General features: G+C 30.2%; 1 protein-coding gene across 2 annotated transcripts in view; it reads right to left on the bottom strand.

Moving 5' to 3' along the window:
- LOC115876428 overlaps window positions 1-16330 on the bottom strand; it is a 32693-nt gene extending 16363 nt beyond the window's left edge. The window contains exons 1-4 of one of the 2 annotated variants that reach the window (XM_030892201.1): window positions 16189-16330; window positions 13537-13648; window positions 10146-10273; window positions 7307-7742 (exon numbers count right to left, since the gene is read on the bottom strand). In XM_030892201.1, the coding sequence (XP_030748061.1) occupies window positions 7492-7742; window positions 10146-10273; window positions 13537-13648; window positions 16189-16237 (540 nt within the window). In that variant the 5' untranslated portion in view covers window positions 16238-16330 and the 3' untranslated portion in view covers window positions 7307-7491. Of the gene's footprint in view, window positions 1-7306; window positions 7743-10145; window positions 10274-13536; window positions 13649-16188 lie in introns of those variants that run through there. The other variant, XM_030892202.1, reaches the window with a different exon arrangement.
- Between the last annotated feature and the right edge of the window lie 1434 nt (window positions 16331-17764).

The raw sequence follows: 17764 nt of genomic DNA, 5'->3' as shown, positions 1-17764 counted from the left end.
TACTCGATGTTCAGTCGTTAATACACACCGCCCGGAACAGAGAAGCAATGGAAAATGTTATCGCAAACATTCAGTAATGGATCTGCACTAGAAGAAGAAGAAGGACATATTTTATATAAATATATTGGACAATCTAGGTGCAACTAGGCTGTTATTATAATAAGTTTATTTTATAATGAGTGAAAATCGACAAAAACAAATTTCATTTTAAACGGAAAATATTGAAAACAATTTTAATTATTTCTCACAACTAATAGTCTGTATTGTCTCCTCCAGCCTCATTGCAAGCTGTGAGACGACGTGGCATGCTCTCAATTAAGTTGTCCAGAAGATGTTGAGGAATGGCTTCTCATGTTTCGCGCGCAACAATTTTCAATTCATTTAAGATACGGTGGGATCATTCCTTTTAGCAATATGGCGTTTTAGCATGCCACAAGCATGCTTGATCACATTCATATCTGGAGACATCGGTGGCCACCACAGTTTTCTTATACCCTCTTCCTCACAAAATTGGCAAACCGCTAAGTGCGATGGGGAGGAGCATTATCGTCCATGTAAATAAATTCATCCCCCACTGTTCCTCGAAATGGACGCACAATAGGCTCTAAAACGTCTCTAAGATATGAGGCACCTGTCATTGTGTCATAAATAAAAACAAGAGGAGTTCGAGCTCCGTGCATTATACCTGGCCATACCGTAATGCTTCTTCCTTGAAACGGGACACGGGGTTGAGCTGCATTCAAGCGTGCTCGTCTTCCAGATGCTCTCCAGACCATAGTTCGTCGCGAGTCTGACACCAGGCTTATTGTTGTTTCATCACTAAACATGACGAAATTCCAATTAGGTCCATTTGGTCTCATCTCCTCAGCCCATTGTAGTCACGTAATTTTGTCCTGTAAATTAAGCTTCGGAACACGTAGAGGTCTCCTCAAATGTAATCCTCTGTCATGGAGTCTTCTTGCTATGGTCTTTCTTGAAACATTTACTCGTTCAAGGCGAGCTAACTCATTTTTAATAGCAGTACTAGAAAGCAGGGGATTGCGTCGTGCAATTAGGGATATTTGACGGTCTTGCACAGCAGTAGTAACTCTCTTTCTACCTCTTCCAGGCCGATCTGTAACCTCGTTGGTCTCCCTGATTTTTTTTAATATTCGCGAAACATCGCTTTGGTTAACTCCTACAATTTCAGCTATTGCAACTTGCCGGTAGCCCTGTTGAGACAGTGTTACTATTCTGACTCTATTAAATTGTGAAATAATGTTTGCATTTTAAGGTCAAAATAATGGTCAAATTTCTTCTGAAATCCAAGAGACTACAAATCGAAATGTGCAAGAATTTGTAATAATACTGGGTCTGAACGGTAAACATTGTTTATCATATCCATTTTAACAAAAAAAAATATTTATTACAGATTATCAAAGCTATGTATAAAAAAAAGATTCTTTAAATTCCTTTCCGTATATTTTTAAACGATATATGCAATAATTTTTCCTGAACTACATCCTAGTACATACTCTAGGTTTGCACTTAATTAAAATTTCCCAGTTTTTTTATTCTAGGAGCTAATACAGAGAGGCCTGACGCATTATTACCGGACCATGTATAAGTATATTTATATTATGGCGGCATCCGGTTGACTGGGACCAAATAACCTTTGATTGTATCAACCAGGGCTTCGACCCTGATGATTTGAAATATCAGCTTGTGTTGCCCTTATCTCACAATTTACTTTTTAATATGGAAACGATGTTAGGGCAAACCGGGGGACCGCGCACGCCGCTGTAGCAAAACCTACAACTAGTAGTGGGAACTATCGAATGAATACTATCGAAACATTCGATAGTTGCAATTCATTCGAATAATTCGATAGCTAGTAAAAAAACATTCGTTGAAAACTATTCGAATAAAAATTATCGAATAGATACGTCATCTGCCTTGAAATATTGTATTCTAGTAATTCGGCAGCAAAAACCATTCATTTATAAAATTCATTCATTTATCAAATTCATTTATTCATCAGGATCGATTATAATAAAATATTAACTGGATTTTAGTTGTGGCCCGGCGACGTAGGTTTCTTTCCGAGAAACCCGACAGCGGTCGGTGGCAATGCTATGAAAGAAGCCGGCATCTTTGATTTTTTGCGGAGTCATATAAAGATAAGGACACATTATTTTTTTTATTGAGGTGCTAGTATTTACACAGAAAATACATTATGAAGGGCGCTGTTGCCATATATTGGTATTAGTTGATATTAGCAAAGAATATTATTGTTTGGCTTTAGTTAGTTAGCGATAGTATGTAAGTATAAATATTTTGCATTTTTTTTATTACTATTCTGTTGTTAGGTTAGGTTAGGTTAGATAATAAAATATTTTGGATGTAGGAAAATGATTTTTAATGTTTTTAAGCAAAGACTGGTTTAATAAAAATAATAATAACAGTAATAATTTGTTATACCTATAACAACAAAATTTAAAATAATTTAATCTAAACATTTTTTTACGTAGTAGCAAAATATAAACAACAAATTAGATGTCAAAATTATTTATATTAGATCCTATTTAAAAATAATATAGTCTTTAAATTTTTTGTGTCAACGTTGGTTTATTGGTAAATTGGTAAATAATATAAATATATAAATTGGTAAATAATAATAATTACAGAACTAATTTGTTATATTAACAACAAACTTTAAAATCATGAAATATAAACATTTATTAATTTTCTAAGCATGCAGTGTAATGGAAGGAAAATATAAATAAAAAATTAGAAATCAAAATTATTTATATTAGGTACTTTATATTACTATTTAAAAATAATATTTACTTTTACTGGCATTTACCTTAAAAAATAAATGAAATATTTCTTCGCAAAAACTACATGTAAGAGAATTAGCATAAACAAAAACAAACATTGTTAACTTTTTTTTAAATTGGCACGTGTAAAACTTTCAATTTAATTTTCTCACCCCATAGTTTGAGTTCGAGAACCATTTACTTTCATCAACTAATTCGTATTATTAAAACATCTAAAATACAAATATGTATTTTTAAAATTAAATTCTAAGTTCATCTCATCTCTCTTAAAAATTGCTACTTCTCAAAATTTCCCATTAAAAAATAGACCATATATACCATATAAAATATAATAATTGAAAGATCGGGCTACGGAAAATCACACAAACTTTCGGAAAAATTTTGACATCATATATATCATATATAAAAAAGGCATGTAACGAACTAAAAACGTTACAATTACCTCATAAAAAAATTAACATCAATCTAGGAGCTATTTTGCTTATGAGCGCGGAATTCCCCCGGCTTCCCCTAAACAAAAAACCTCATGATAAAATAATATAGGCTACCGCTGGTGGAAGTCTACTTCTACAACTATATTATTTCGCGTGCATTTTTCCGGGAGCAACAGTATAAGTGTCCGTAATGTATTACCTGGAAATCAATCATGTAATTACAACGTGACACATGCCATATTGTTCTATTATCGTTCTATGCTTTTTTATTCAAAGGTTCAAATGTATAAACCAGATTGAAAACATAGATGAATCCAATGGTGAATCCCTTTAAACTATTTTTATTAATTACTTACATATTACAATTATTATTATCATACCATTGCAAATATAAATAAATACAAAATATTTACTTAATATAATTTTGTAAACACTCAAAAATGGGGGTTTTAATTTACTGTTACTCATGTCAGTGTTTTTTTACAAAAATAAACAATTATCAATAAGATAGGCATGACTTGGAGCAATTTTATAATTATCGTATTAAATTAATAAATTGATGTTTCCTTTTTGAATCACTTAAGTGATTCACGTATTCTTTTGTGTGAATAAATCCAGGTTAAGTAAACACAAACACAAACACGTCAATCGCATATGAACGCATAAATGCCTTTTGTCACATATTGTTGTTTCTTTTTTGAAATATTAATGCAGTCATAGGCGTAGCCAGTGCGGATTAAATAAGGGCAAATATACAATATAATCGATTTTCGATCAATGAAGATCGCTATCATTTAATAATATTATGTAAAATCATATAGAGAATGTCGTTAAAGTTAATTTGGCTCAACTTTCGTTTAAGTGAAATCTGTTATACAGGGTGTTTCAAAACAAATGCGAAAAACTTCAGGGGGTGATTCCTTGTTCAAAATAAAGGGTAGTTTGCTTCATAAACGTTGGGTCAAAAGTCAATCATTAGAGAGATATCGCGGTACAAAGATGGCGGAAAAATAATGTTTTTATTTTTTATCTTGAAAACGAAAAGAGATAGACTAATAAAATTTTATGGAAGCATTACTGTTATGAAAACACACTTTCTGGTAATTTTTTCACTTTTTTAAAATGAGTGGAAGGGGAACTGGAAACTACCCCTATCATTCTTGTTAACGAAATTTAAAGAAAAATCTTATCAAACACATGCAAAAAAATTAATTTGGATAGTTTAGTTTGTTTAGAAACTTTTTTATCTCCTGTATTTTTTTGATAAAACTCACCGATTTGAAATTAAAAAATAAAATGTAAAGCATTACATGCCAGGACAAAAAACATTTTCTGATAAAGAATCTAGTGGGCTGCTGTATTTTTTTTAGGAAAAATCTAGTCGGCCGCTGTTACTTTTAGGATGTTCCTAATATTATTTTATTTGACATTACTCTACTGCAATACGTTATTATCTAGATGATTATTATTATCGTTATTATCACTAGATTCTTAATCTAAAAATGTTTTTTGTCCTGACATGTAATGCTTTACATTTTATTTTTTAATTTCAAATCAGTGAGTTTTATCAAAAAAACACAAGAGATAAAAAAGTTTCTAAACAAACTAAACTATCCAAATTAATTTTTTTGCAGTTTGATAAGATTTTTCTTTAAATTTTGTTAACAAGAATGATAGGGGTAGTTTATTTCAACCCCTTCCACTCATTTTAAAAAAGTGAAAAAATTACCAGAAAGTGTGTATTCATAACAGTAATGCTTCCATAAAATTTCATTAGTTTATCTCTTTTCGTTTTCAAGATAAAAAATAAAAACATTTTTCCGCCATCTTTGTACCGCGATATCTCCCTAATGGTTGACTTTTGACCCAACGTTTATAAAGCAAACTACCCTTTATTTTGAACAAGGAATCACCCCCTAAAGTTTTTCGCATTTGTTTTGAAACACCCTGTATAAAAAATTACTTTATATATGCGTTCTAGAAGGCGTTAGGAGTACAAATATACAAAATTTTTCTTGCGGAAATGCGTCATTTTCATTTTTCGGACTTTAGTATACCCGAAATCTGTTACATCAAAACTAGTCTTCGGGGTGTGTTTTAGACATTTTTCTAAACATAAAAACATAAAAACGTGTCTGCGGAAATTTTTTATTTTTATTTTACATAAAAAAATGCTTCGACTTTCGAATAGCCGAAATCAGTTACATGAAAAATGAACTTATATGTATTTCATACGAGCCTTTACGAGCAAAGAAATACAAAAAAATTCCTGCGGAAATGTGTCAATGTCATTTTGTGCACTTTGTTTTTCATACATTTTTCAGTTTAGAAGCTTACGGGGCCCGGGAGCGAATAGGGGTGCTGGGTGGGGTAAAATGTCTTCAGAATGTTGCACTTATTCTTGTTTTTATAAAAGGTTTACGTAAATAGGGCTGATTCAAAACAAAAAATCATTGGATCGTGCAGTTTTCTTTTATATTTTAATAATTAACTGTGATTTTGCAAAAATATTAGTATGGTTAGCATTTGGATTGCTTTGGTTAGCTTTTTTTCTTTGTGGAGGGTGTTAAGCTGTGGTTTTATATTTTAATAATTAACTGTGATTTTTAAAAATATTATTAGATTGGTTAGCATTTTAGACACTTTTAAATGATTTTGTTTCGTTCAAAAGTGATAAAAAGATAATTTTTTATGTATTTATGTTTACAAAAATGGAAAATGAAAATCAAGCATTTCCGCAGGAAATTTTTTATTTTCCTGAGTTTGTAAACGCTTCTAAAAACAAAATATATTTATTTTTTATATAACTGATTTCTGCTATTCTAAAGTCTATTAAATTTCCTCAGAAAATGGATACAGTTTATTTCCGCAGGAAAATTTTTATTTTCCTCAATTCGTGAATGCTTCTAAAAGGCAAAAATATATTTATTTTTTATATAACTGATTTCAGCTATTCTAAAGTCTAATAAATTTCCGCAGGAAAATTTTTGTGTTTATATGTTCAGAAAAATATTAAAAATAAAATGCAAAATTTTTTATAGCAGATTTCAGTTATTCTGAAGTGCTAAATTTGGAAATTACGCATTTCCGCAGGAAAATTTGTGTTTTCCGTGGTTCACAGTAGCTTTTTAAAGACAAAAATGTATTTTTTTTTCTAATAACTGATTTCAGCTAAACGAAAGTTGACCCGTTGATTTTCAAGCCAATTGAAATTTGAAATTTTTTGAAAAAAAAATTTTTTTTTTAATTTTTCGTTAAAACACATAATATCTTGTTAATATGGCAACTTAGGTAGTAGATTAAATTTACAAGAAAAAAGAAAGAAAAGATCTAAGTGTTCTCAAAATTTAAGAGAAAAATATTTTCTATTTTCAAAGTAAAATAATTCTGTTATTTTGGACTTATTTGAAAAACGGTAATGAGAACATAGAAAATATGTTTCTTTTATCGAGATCTACCATCAGCTCTGAAAATATTTGCACTTCTTTAAGACTCGTCACAACCATTAAATTATGCATTTAATTTTCGTAAGATATACAGGGTGTTCCATTTAAATTAAACAAGTTATTGTCATTTAAAGCTAGTAATTACTTAATATAAATTTTTAGACACTCTGTATGAGGTAGTATTTTGTTTATTATTGCAACATAATATATGATCAATAAATAAACTACTGTAAATATTTAGTATTAAAATCTTTGATACCCTTGGAGAAATGAACCCTTAAAATCTTTACTGCAATTTCATAAAATTGAAAATATTTCAAAAACGGTTTAAGTGTGATAAACCCTAAGCAAATTTAATCAAATTTACCATTACTTCAATGTTAGAATCTAAAAATAGAATAATATACCGGGTGTTCCATTTAAAAACCAAGCAAAACTATAATATTTTTTACTTATTTGGGACACTCTGTATCTTGTTAAAATTATTTTTAAATTGTAGCTCTAATAATCCTTCAACGAACCCAAAACTTACAATTTGTAAAAATCTAATCGTTTAACTACAATACTCCGTGTAGTATGTGGTGAACAACCGTGTATACAATTTAAATACCTTTTTCTTTTTATTTATATAATTACAATCAGTTCTCTAAATACAAGAAATTATAAAACTATATAATTTCAATATTAATTTAATAATGTTACATATAAAATAAATTTTACTTGAAAATAATTTGATATAAAGTAAAGAATATTAATTTGTGGTAAAGAGTATCGAACAAAAGTCAGAAAAACTTAATTTAATTTCAAATGGGCCATGATGAGTGCGAGAAGAAGACCAAGAGACCAAGTTTTGATACCGGTCGCTTTGCTTCCCAGAGGGCGTTGCAGAGTGTGAGTATTGCAGTTGTCCGAACTGCATTGGGCACAGTTAAATTGGCTTCCAGTTGTCCTTGCTGGTACAAGACTACCGCGAATTCTTTCGCACAGGTATGGCTCAGGTAGATCACTCGTTTGGCATGTTCTTATGGTGAAAGCTTCATTACCTAAAAGATATATTAAGCCATATTAAACAGGGTTGAAAAAAAAAACGTTTTTTATGGTTTAAAAGAGTCTTTATTGTTTTAAACACGATTGTAACTCTTCATTAAACTTAAGTTTTCTTGTTGCTCTTCATTAAACTTATTAAGTTTAATGAGGAGCAACTAAAACCCACATTCAAAAGATATATATAACATTAGATATTTTTGATTAGCTCGTTTACGAGTTATCGCTGATTTCTTTTTAAATATTTCTCCTTTCTTATGGCCCTGTATTTACTTATGACAAACTTATGAGCACCAGTCAAGGTAAAAGATAACTGTCAAATGAAGTTGTCATTCCAGAAATTTACCTATTTAGTGCTTTATTATTATTGAAAACTCATTCCTACATCGGAAATCTTAGAAATGTATTTATAAATACAAATTAATATGAATTAAAGTAAAATAAAGTAATCAATTACAAGGTTAATTATAGTATTATTACAATATTCAATAACTTATTAATTTAGGTACTATTAAATTGTTAGAACTTTAGGATTTAAGATGTTCAAATATTCCTCCATCGACTGCTAGACAATAACCCAGGCGATCATAAAATTCTCTTCTTACATTCGCTAGTTGGTAAACTGAAATTCTATTGCATTTGGCAGAAATAGCATTTTTTAACTCGTCTAGATTTGGGTATTTTTTATCCTTGAATATCCTATTTTTAAAATGGCCCCAGAGAAAGAAATCATTTGGCGAAATATCAGCGGAGGATTGTCTCACAATGTGCCATTTGTGTCCAGGAAGGGTTCATAGTTTCATAGATGTCGATTTTCGAAAGAATTCAGAACATGTATATTATTTCGTATATTTTTCATTTTATTGATTTTATGGAAAGCACTGTTCATTAAAATATTGTATCCTATGTTATAGGGCTTGTTTCTCTCTACAATTTCCTGTCTCACAATGTACCGTTTGTGTCCAGGAAGGGTTCATATTTTCATAGATGTCGATTTTCAAAAGAAATCAGAACATGTATATTATTTCGTATATTTTTCATTTTATTGATTTTGTGGAAAGCACTGTTCATTAAAATGTTGTATCCTATGTTATAGGGCTTGTTTCTCTCTACAATTTCCTGTCTCACAATGTACCGTTTGTGTCCTGGAAAGGTTCATAGTTTCATAGATGTCGATTTTCGAAAGAAATCAGAACATGTATATTATTTCGTATATTTTTCATTTTATTGATTTTATGGAAAGCACTGTTCATTAAAATGATGTATCCTATGTTATAGGGCTTGTTTCTCTCTACGATTTCCTCTCTCACAATGTACCGTTTGTGCCCAGGAAGGGTTCATAGTTTCATAGATGTCGATTTTCGAAAGAAATCAGAACATGAATATTATTTCGTATATTTTTCATTTTATTGATTTTATGGAAAGCACTCTGTTCATTAAAATGTTGTATCCTTTGTTATAGGGCTTGTTTCTCTCTACAATTTCCTGTCTCACAATGTACCGTTTGTGTGCAGGAAGGGTTCATATTTTCATAGATGTCGATTTTCAAAAGAAATCGGTATATTTATTTTATTTCGCATATTTTTCATTTTATTGATTTTATGGAAAGCACTGTTCATTAAAATGATGTATCCTATGTTATAGGGCTTGTTTCTCTCTACGATTTCCTCTCTCACAATGTACCGTTTGTGTCCAGGAAGGGTTCGTAGTTTCATAGATGTCGATTTTCGAAAGAAATCAGAACATGTATATTATTTCGTATATTTTTCATTTTATTGATTTTATGGAAATCACTCTGTTCATTAAAATGTTGTATCCTATATTATAGGGCTTGTTTCTCTCTACAATTTCCTGTCTCACAATGTACCGTTTGTGTCCAGGAAGGGTTCATAGTTTCATAGATGAACCCTGTTTGAAAAACGTTAAATTAAATATCATATTTAAAATACAGTCGTCCTTTTTGTACATGACTACAATACAACTAAAAAAACTAATTTTTTGGACCTGGTCGTCAGTGTGTTCGAGCCCTTACTAGATATTTCGAAAATTCGAAAAAATTTTGGCTATTTTAAAAATTGTCCCAATTTCATTATAATCTATTTTAGACAAAAAAATTTCAGATAAAAGTTGTAGACAATCACATCCTTAATGAGATTGTGTCCTCCGTTTTTTTTATAAAGCCTGTCATTTTTGACATATGACACAAACATTTTTTTTTAAATGGAAAAATGGAAGTTGGCCATGACTTCACAAAAAGCGCCATTTTTTAAGCTTTTTAGCGATATAAGCTATATGTTCTTTTTCGAAAAATTACTGAGTTATAGCCAATTCTTATGTTTTTTTTACTAATTTCACTTAGTTGGCATGATTACATTTAATGAGTTGTTTCTAGAAACACATACCTTCAAAAACTGTTGCAGTAATACACTGGTGATAGACCCCATCAATCATAGTAGATATCCCTGGATTGATCTTCTTTTCTATCGCTCTCAGTTTGGCTTCATTTTCCGTTTCAACATTGTTGGTACTTCTGATAAAAGAAAAGTAAATGAAACATCATTGGTGATGTTTTAAATAAATTCTGTTATTCAGAATATTAAAGAAGCGCCTTTACGAGACAAGTGAATATCAAAAAGCTTCTGCTAGTTGATTCAAAATGGCGACCGTACGAGCGTAAAGCCGTACTTCTAACTGCTAAAATTTTGGCAAAGATCAAAGAAGAATATCTACAGGGTTATTCACCACATACGACACGGAGTATTGTAGCTAAACGATGAGATTTTTACAAATTGTAAGTTTTGGGTTCGTTGAAGGACTATTAGAGCTACAATTTAAAAATATTTTTACAGAGTGTCCCAAATAAATAAAAAATATCAAAGTTGTATTTTTTTAAATTATTACATTTTTAGTTTCTACGATTAAAATAAAGCAGTAAATTTGATTAAGGTTTATTATACTTAAACCTTACCGTTTTTTGAATATTTTCAATTTTGAAATTGCAGTAAAAAATTTTAAAAAGCTTCATTTCTCCAAGGGTATCAATGTTTTTAATACTAAATATTTAATGAAGTTTATTTATTGATCAGTTATTGTGTTGCAATAATAAAAATAATACTACCTTATACAGAGTGTCTAAAAATTTATTTTAAATAATTATTAGCTTCAAACGGCAATAACTTCTTTAATTTAAATGGAATGCCCTGTATATTTTAGGAGAATCAGATGAACAATTAAATTGTCTATCAAAATAAGGTGTTATACCATTTTTTACCTATCCCTTCAAGTTTTCGTAGAAAATGCATTTTCTTATAATTTATACCTCATTTATCAATATATCCATGGAATATTGACATTTTAGATTGTTTTTAAAGCAACAAATGTACAAAATGTACAGACTAGTAATATTATCGTTTTTAGCAAAACGATAATATTACTAGCCCATTTGTATGCAAAAAGAAAACTATCTAAATCTTTATAAAAGAGTATACCATTAATTAAATATAACACCATTATTTCCGCCCATATACTAATTAATTACATACTTAATTGTGTTCGTTAATAAATTATTATAAATAAATGTGGATTTGAGTCAGAAATCAATATAATAATAAGTTATCAAATTAAAGTCTCTGTTGTTATAAATAAGCATTTATTAAAAATGAAATATCATTTTTAAGGTGTTACTTTTTATCACACTGTCTAATGCCCATACAAAATTCAGTTTTTTAGTATTTGGAGCAATTATTATTAATCAACGCAAACAGTCAGTTAATGTAGTTTGAATACTGGAATCATATTAATTGATCCTCTTTAACAAATATTTAAACAGTTTTTTTTTATTTTTTAATGAAATAAACGAATTATATCGACAATATTAGTATCTGTACTCTTTAAAAATCTTTAAAAATAATCTAAAATGTCAATAGTCCAATTACAAGAAAATGCATTTTCTACGGAAACTTAAAGAGATAGATAAAAAATGATATAATATAATTTGATAGACAATTAAATTGTGCATCTGATTCTCGTAAAATATATAGGGTGTTCCATTTAAATTAAACAAGTTATTGCCGTTTGAAGCTAATAATTATTTAAAATAAATTTTTAGAACACTCTGTATAAGGTAGTATTATTTTTATTATTGCAACACAATAACTGATCAGTAAATAAACTACAGTAAATATTTAGTATTAAAAACTTTGATACCCTTGGAGAAATGAAGCCTTAAAATTTTTACTGCAATTTCACAAAATTGAAAATATTTCAAAAACGGTAAGGTTTAAGTGTAATAGACCTTAATCAAATTTACCTTTATTTTAATCGTAGAAACTAAAAATGTAATAATATACAGGGTGTTCCATTTAAAAAAATACAACTTTGATATTTTTTACTTATTTGGGACACTCTGTATCTTGTAAAATTATTTTTAAATTGTACCTCTAATAGTCCTTCATCGAACCCAAAACTTACAATTTGTAAAAATCTCATCGTTTAGCTACAATACTCGTGTCGTATGTGGTGAACAACCCTGTATAGGTCAGAAAATGTATTAGCTACAGATCTACTGACTAATAATTTGACACAAGATGCTGGAGATTGGATGCAGATTAATTTAACTTAAATTATTTTTTTTTGTGTGAAAGATTAAATAAAAAAACAAGACACATTAACGCGTAACGCTATTTGTAGTCGACTTAAGCTATACAGGGTGGTCCGAACTGTATTCCGGAAACGTTGCCAGCATATTCTGCAGATAAAAATAAGTAAAAAAGTTCGTAAAAATGTATGTCCTAAAATGCTTGGTTTCGGAGATACAGGGTGTAGAAGTTTCATTTTTATTTCGATTTTTTCCAAATAATTTTTAAAGTACCGTCAATATTTAGATGAAAATTGGTGTCTAGTGAGTTTTTTGGCAAGAGAATTTTGATTTTGATATCAATATGACTTCTATTTGTGGAGGGCGCCATCTACATGTGTCTTAACTGTTTTGAAGAGTAATAACTTTTCGTCCGTACCTGTATAAAATTACTGAGTAAAATAATATACATTTACGATGTCTTTTACGTAAAAAAGGTATCTTGGTAAAAATCGTTACGAGCAACCGTTCTCACGATATTTAGAATGGAAATAGTCAATACATGTCATTATTGACAATAAAATAAACAGGTTGAGTTAAAAATATATGTAGGTGGCGCCACCTACAAGTAGGAGTGATATTGATATCAAAATCAAATTTCTCATGCCAAAAAAGTTCCAAAAACCAATTTCCATCCAAATATTGACAATGCTTCATAAATTATTTGGAAAAAATCGAAATAAAAATGAAAATTCTACACCCTGTATATCCGAAACTAAGCATTTTAAGACATATTCATTTATAGGAACTTTTTTGCTTATTTTTATCTGCAGAATATGCTGCCGAGGTTTTCGGAATACAGTTCGGACCACCCTATAAAGAAATTACTTTTAAAGATAGAAAATCAGTCTTGCTACCATTACATGTTTGCCAAGCTTCAGGATTAACTTGGAAAAGCTTGATGTTGCTACACGATTAGTATATTAGTACTGTATGATCAAAAAAGGTAAAATTTCATGGTTTGAAAATGAGAAAACACTAACATTCCTCATATAATTTTCTGAGACCGTTTTTTTATCATATGGTTTGGTTTGCATTTACAAGCGTGAAAATGCCTTCTGAATACAAGCTTAGGCATTTGTGTAGTCTCGGGGCTTCGGCAAGCTTCCACACAAAATTATATAAGTCCGTCATCAAGCTAGAGTCGAAGTACTTACAGTAAGGTACCACAGCCTGCAACTCTGATGTTCGCTTGAAAATCTGGATGACTGGCATTGTTACAGTACGTATTTCCGAAGCATCTGTGACATGTTATTACTTGGGATAAAACTAAAACAAAATAACATTTTAGTATATTAAAGTAATATCACCAAATATACAAGATGAGTCTTAAATAAGTGCAAATATTTTAGGGGTGGTATATTTCGACCCCAGAAGGTGAGTTTTTTTCGCGAAACAAAAAATTAAAATTTTTAGTTAAATAACCTAACACTTATTTAAGACTCACCCGGTATAGTATCTTTTTGTGATACTAGATTTAAATTATTATATAAAATATGTGATTACAGTTGAGGGTTGGAACCTTTGGTGTTACACAGCAAAATAAAAACACTAAATCACCACAATACACCAAAACACTTTTACTTTTACACTGGACGCGCGTTTCGCTAACCATGTTAGCATCATCAGCAGATGATTATAAACTAAGTTATCAGCAGATGATTATAAACTAGTTTATAATCATCTGCTGATGATGCTAACATGGTTAGCGAAACGCGCGTCCAGTGTAAAAGTAAAAGTGTTTTGGTGTATTGTGGTGATTTAGTGTTTTTATTTTGCTAAAATATGTGCAAAAAAAGAAGCTTAAAAATGTTTACTAGCAGACCTTGCAGTCGAACATTATTCTTTTTAGAACCTCTTTTAGTACGAAGTGTACAGGGTGGGTCAAATTCGACGCTTTTAAATGGAAACACCCTTTTCTATAGGAGATAGACGAAAACTAATATCGGTGTCTGGAGCTCAATTTTTATCAAAAACATGATGGTGAAAACCGCACATCGATATCTGTTACCGTTTCGGAGTTACGGGGTGTTTTTCAAAAATATGCATTTTTAACAAATCCCTGTAACTTTTTTGCTATGGAAAATTGTGTATTTTTATGAAAACATTTCCAAAGCACCTTTTTACGTGGAATCTAATGGTTTAAGTATAATTTTTTTTAAATTAATAATTTAAGAATTATCAACAGAACAACTTGATGTTTTGCTCGATTCCTCTTCGAGATATAGAGTGTATAAAAATTCGCCCGCTTTAAATAAGTAGGCTTTGAACGGTACCGGCTGTAATGCAAAAAAAAATCTAGCTGTGAGCATCTATTAAAACGAAAATAATATTTGCTATGAGAGATGCAGAATTTTATAACAATTTAAAATATATTTAACCAACATCAACACATTTAAAATATATCTATTAACAATAAAAATAAATAGCAAACCAAGACATCAGATTTTGCTACAGGTGTTCGACATATCAACCCTCTTCTGTTATGGACAGACGGGACAGTTTTTGAAAATTTCTCGCGGAATTCATTAACTGAATGGGGGTGAAAGATACTCTGTCATAACTGTTAAGTATTTTTAATTCTGGTCTAGATTATACGGAAGAATAAGGAACCTTAATTCTTCCGCAAATATATCCATAGGATTAATATATCCATGGGCACTAAGTCAGGCGGCTTGGACGACCAACGGCTGGGATCTCGGTTAGCTATCCAATTATTCTTGAAATTGGCTGCAAAAATTTGCTGCTAACTTTAGCTTTCAAAGGCGGTGCTGTTGTCTTACTGGAAAAATATGTTTTCGAGTTCCATTAAGGGCATATCGTCAATAAGGGGTCCAAAGCCTACTAGTTAAAAGTGGCGAACTTTTAAAAATTCTGTATTTCGAAGGGGATTATAACAAAATATCAAGTGTGCTATATTTTGGAAAGGTAGTTTTAAAATTATTTTAGTTAATTAAAAATATAGAGGGTGTCCCAAATAAAAATCATTTTTCTGTTGATAACTCTTAAATTATTAATTTTAAAATAATTATACTTAAACCATTAAATTCTACGTAAAAAGGTGCTTTGGAAATGTTTTCATAGAAATACAAAATTTTTCATAGCAAAAAAGTTACAGCGATTTGTTAAAAATGCACATTTTTGAAAAACACCCCGTAACTCCGAAACGGTAACAGATATCGATGTGCGGTTTTCACCATCATGTTTTTGATGAAAATTGAGCTCAAGACACCGATATTAGTTTTCGTCTATCTCCTATAAAAAAGGGTGTTTCCATTTAAAAGCGTCGAATTTGACCCACCCTGTACAAGATACAAGTAACTTAATAGCCGTAAAAAACTCATCGCAACTTTACTAGAATATTTTGAACGGGAAAGCGCTAGTAATGGCTCTTTATGTCCTTTAAGTGATGTTAAGTTTTTTTGATGTTAATAATAACTGTTTATATATTTATAATTAATTTAATTTTTTTTCCTAAAATATTTTGATTAAAAGAAAATATGTAAAAGTGGACAACACTGTGCCTGTCAAGCTTAATCACGTGACTAAAAGTTTATTTGATATGAACTGTAGCTAAGTATTGTTACAGATTTCCTTGCAAAAATTATCCTAAGTTGGCAGGCTGGTTATAAATAGGCTGTGATAGCAGCGTAGTAGAATTTACAAAAATATTTCAACACTTGAACTGAAAAAGCACTGTCTCAACTATTAATTTATATCAGCAGTTAAATTACTGAACTCACAGCTATAACTCACAAAATTTATTAATCTATATGTAGATTAAGAACATTCAGAACAAGTACACTTACCAATGGATGGCGCAAATAAGACAATAATAAGTCCAAACATCCACTTCATCTTCGTAATTACTGTATGTCCGACTTCTAATAGACAAAAGACCGAAGTGAAGACAGCGAAAATATTATAAATTTGCCTTAATAGAAAAGAATACTGCAACAGATTAAGATAAAACAATATTTTTTTTTTAAATAACAGATAGGATTAAGGGAAATAGACAAGTCATACAGTTTGGTTGTATTTCACTCAAAGTTATTGTAAACAAATAAATATACTTTTTTCTACTTTGACATGTCAAAAGTAATAGGGTAGATTAACCATTACGTTCATATCTTCGCATCTAAAACACTATATAATAAAAGAAAAAGATGGATTTTATTGTAGTAATAAAAGAGTTATATTACTTTAAATATAATTTGAGATAGATGATATACAGGGTGGCGCACCTCATTCGCCTCGGTTGATTATACGAAAACGGGGACGGCAGTGTGCATAATTTAAAATTATTTTGAAATGTACATGGTATATCAGAAGGTATGTGGATGATATTCTTGCTGTTTTTGACACACATTCAGACACCATAGATAATTTTATTTCTAAGTTAAATAATCGTTTTCCTTCCATTAAATTTACGCATGAAATTGAGAACAACGACAGATTACCATTTCTAGATGTATTAGTTATTAGAAATACTGATAATTGCCTGGAATTTGATATCAATAGGAAAAATACGACCACATGCAGATATATTCCTAATGAATCACATCATAGTGTTGAACATAAAATGGCTAGATTAAATTTCTTAGTTCATAGATTACTTAGTTTACTACTTTCCAACGAAAGATATGAAATAGAAAGAGATTATATTAGGAATGTAGCTGAGTGTAATGGATATTCTCCTTCACTAGTTGATAAATTAATTAGAAAACGTATGTATAGGTTAATGATTTCTGAAAATTCGACTTTTTTGAAGTGGAGAAAGATACGTCTAAATATTTTTCGATACCAATAGAGAGTTTTCCCGTGGTCTAAAAGGAATTTTTAAGAATGTCAATTATAAACTTGTGTATAGTGCTAATAATAAATTACAGCAATTATTAGGTAATCCAAAGGATAAAACACCTCCACTGGAAAGGTCGGGTATTTATGAAATTTCTATTAACTAGATTTAAAGAACATTTAGCTCAGATAAGATATGGTAGACCGGATAAATCTTGCGTTGCCGAACATATTGTTGATAAAGACCATTGTATAGATCTTAATAATTTAAAATTAATTAAACAAGTCTCAAATTACAGGCAATTAGATGCATATGAAAGCATCAGAATTAATAAATGTAAAGGTAGTATGAACAGAGACAACGGTCCAATTCCTTCAAGTTCTTTGTTCCTACTACTCTAGTGGCGGAAATCTAACTCTTACGCTCAGTGGGCTCTGACTCGGTTGGCTAGATTTTGCCACGCCCAGTCGGTACCCACTGGGCGAGTATATAAACGCTCAACTTGTAGATTGTAGTTTAGTTTATAATCATCTGCTGATGATGCTAACATGGTTAGCGAAACGCGCGTCCAGTGTAAAAGTAAAAGG

Source organism: Sitophilus oryzae, unplaced genomic scaffold (assembly GCF_002938485.1).
Source record: "Sitophilus oryzae breed Bouriz unplaced genomic scaffold, Soryzae_2.0 scaffold_1436_pilon_pilon, whole genome shotgun sequence".
NCBI lineage: Eukaryota > Metazoa > Arthropoda > Insecta > Coleoptera > Curculionidae > Sitophilus > Sitophilus oryzae.
The sequence above is the reverse complement of the archived record's forward strand: the minus strand, read 5'-3'. Positions and strand labels throughout refer to the sequence as shown.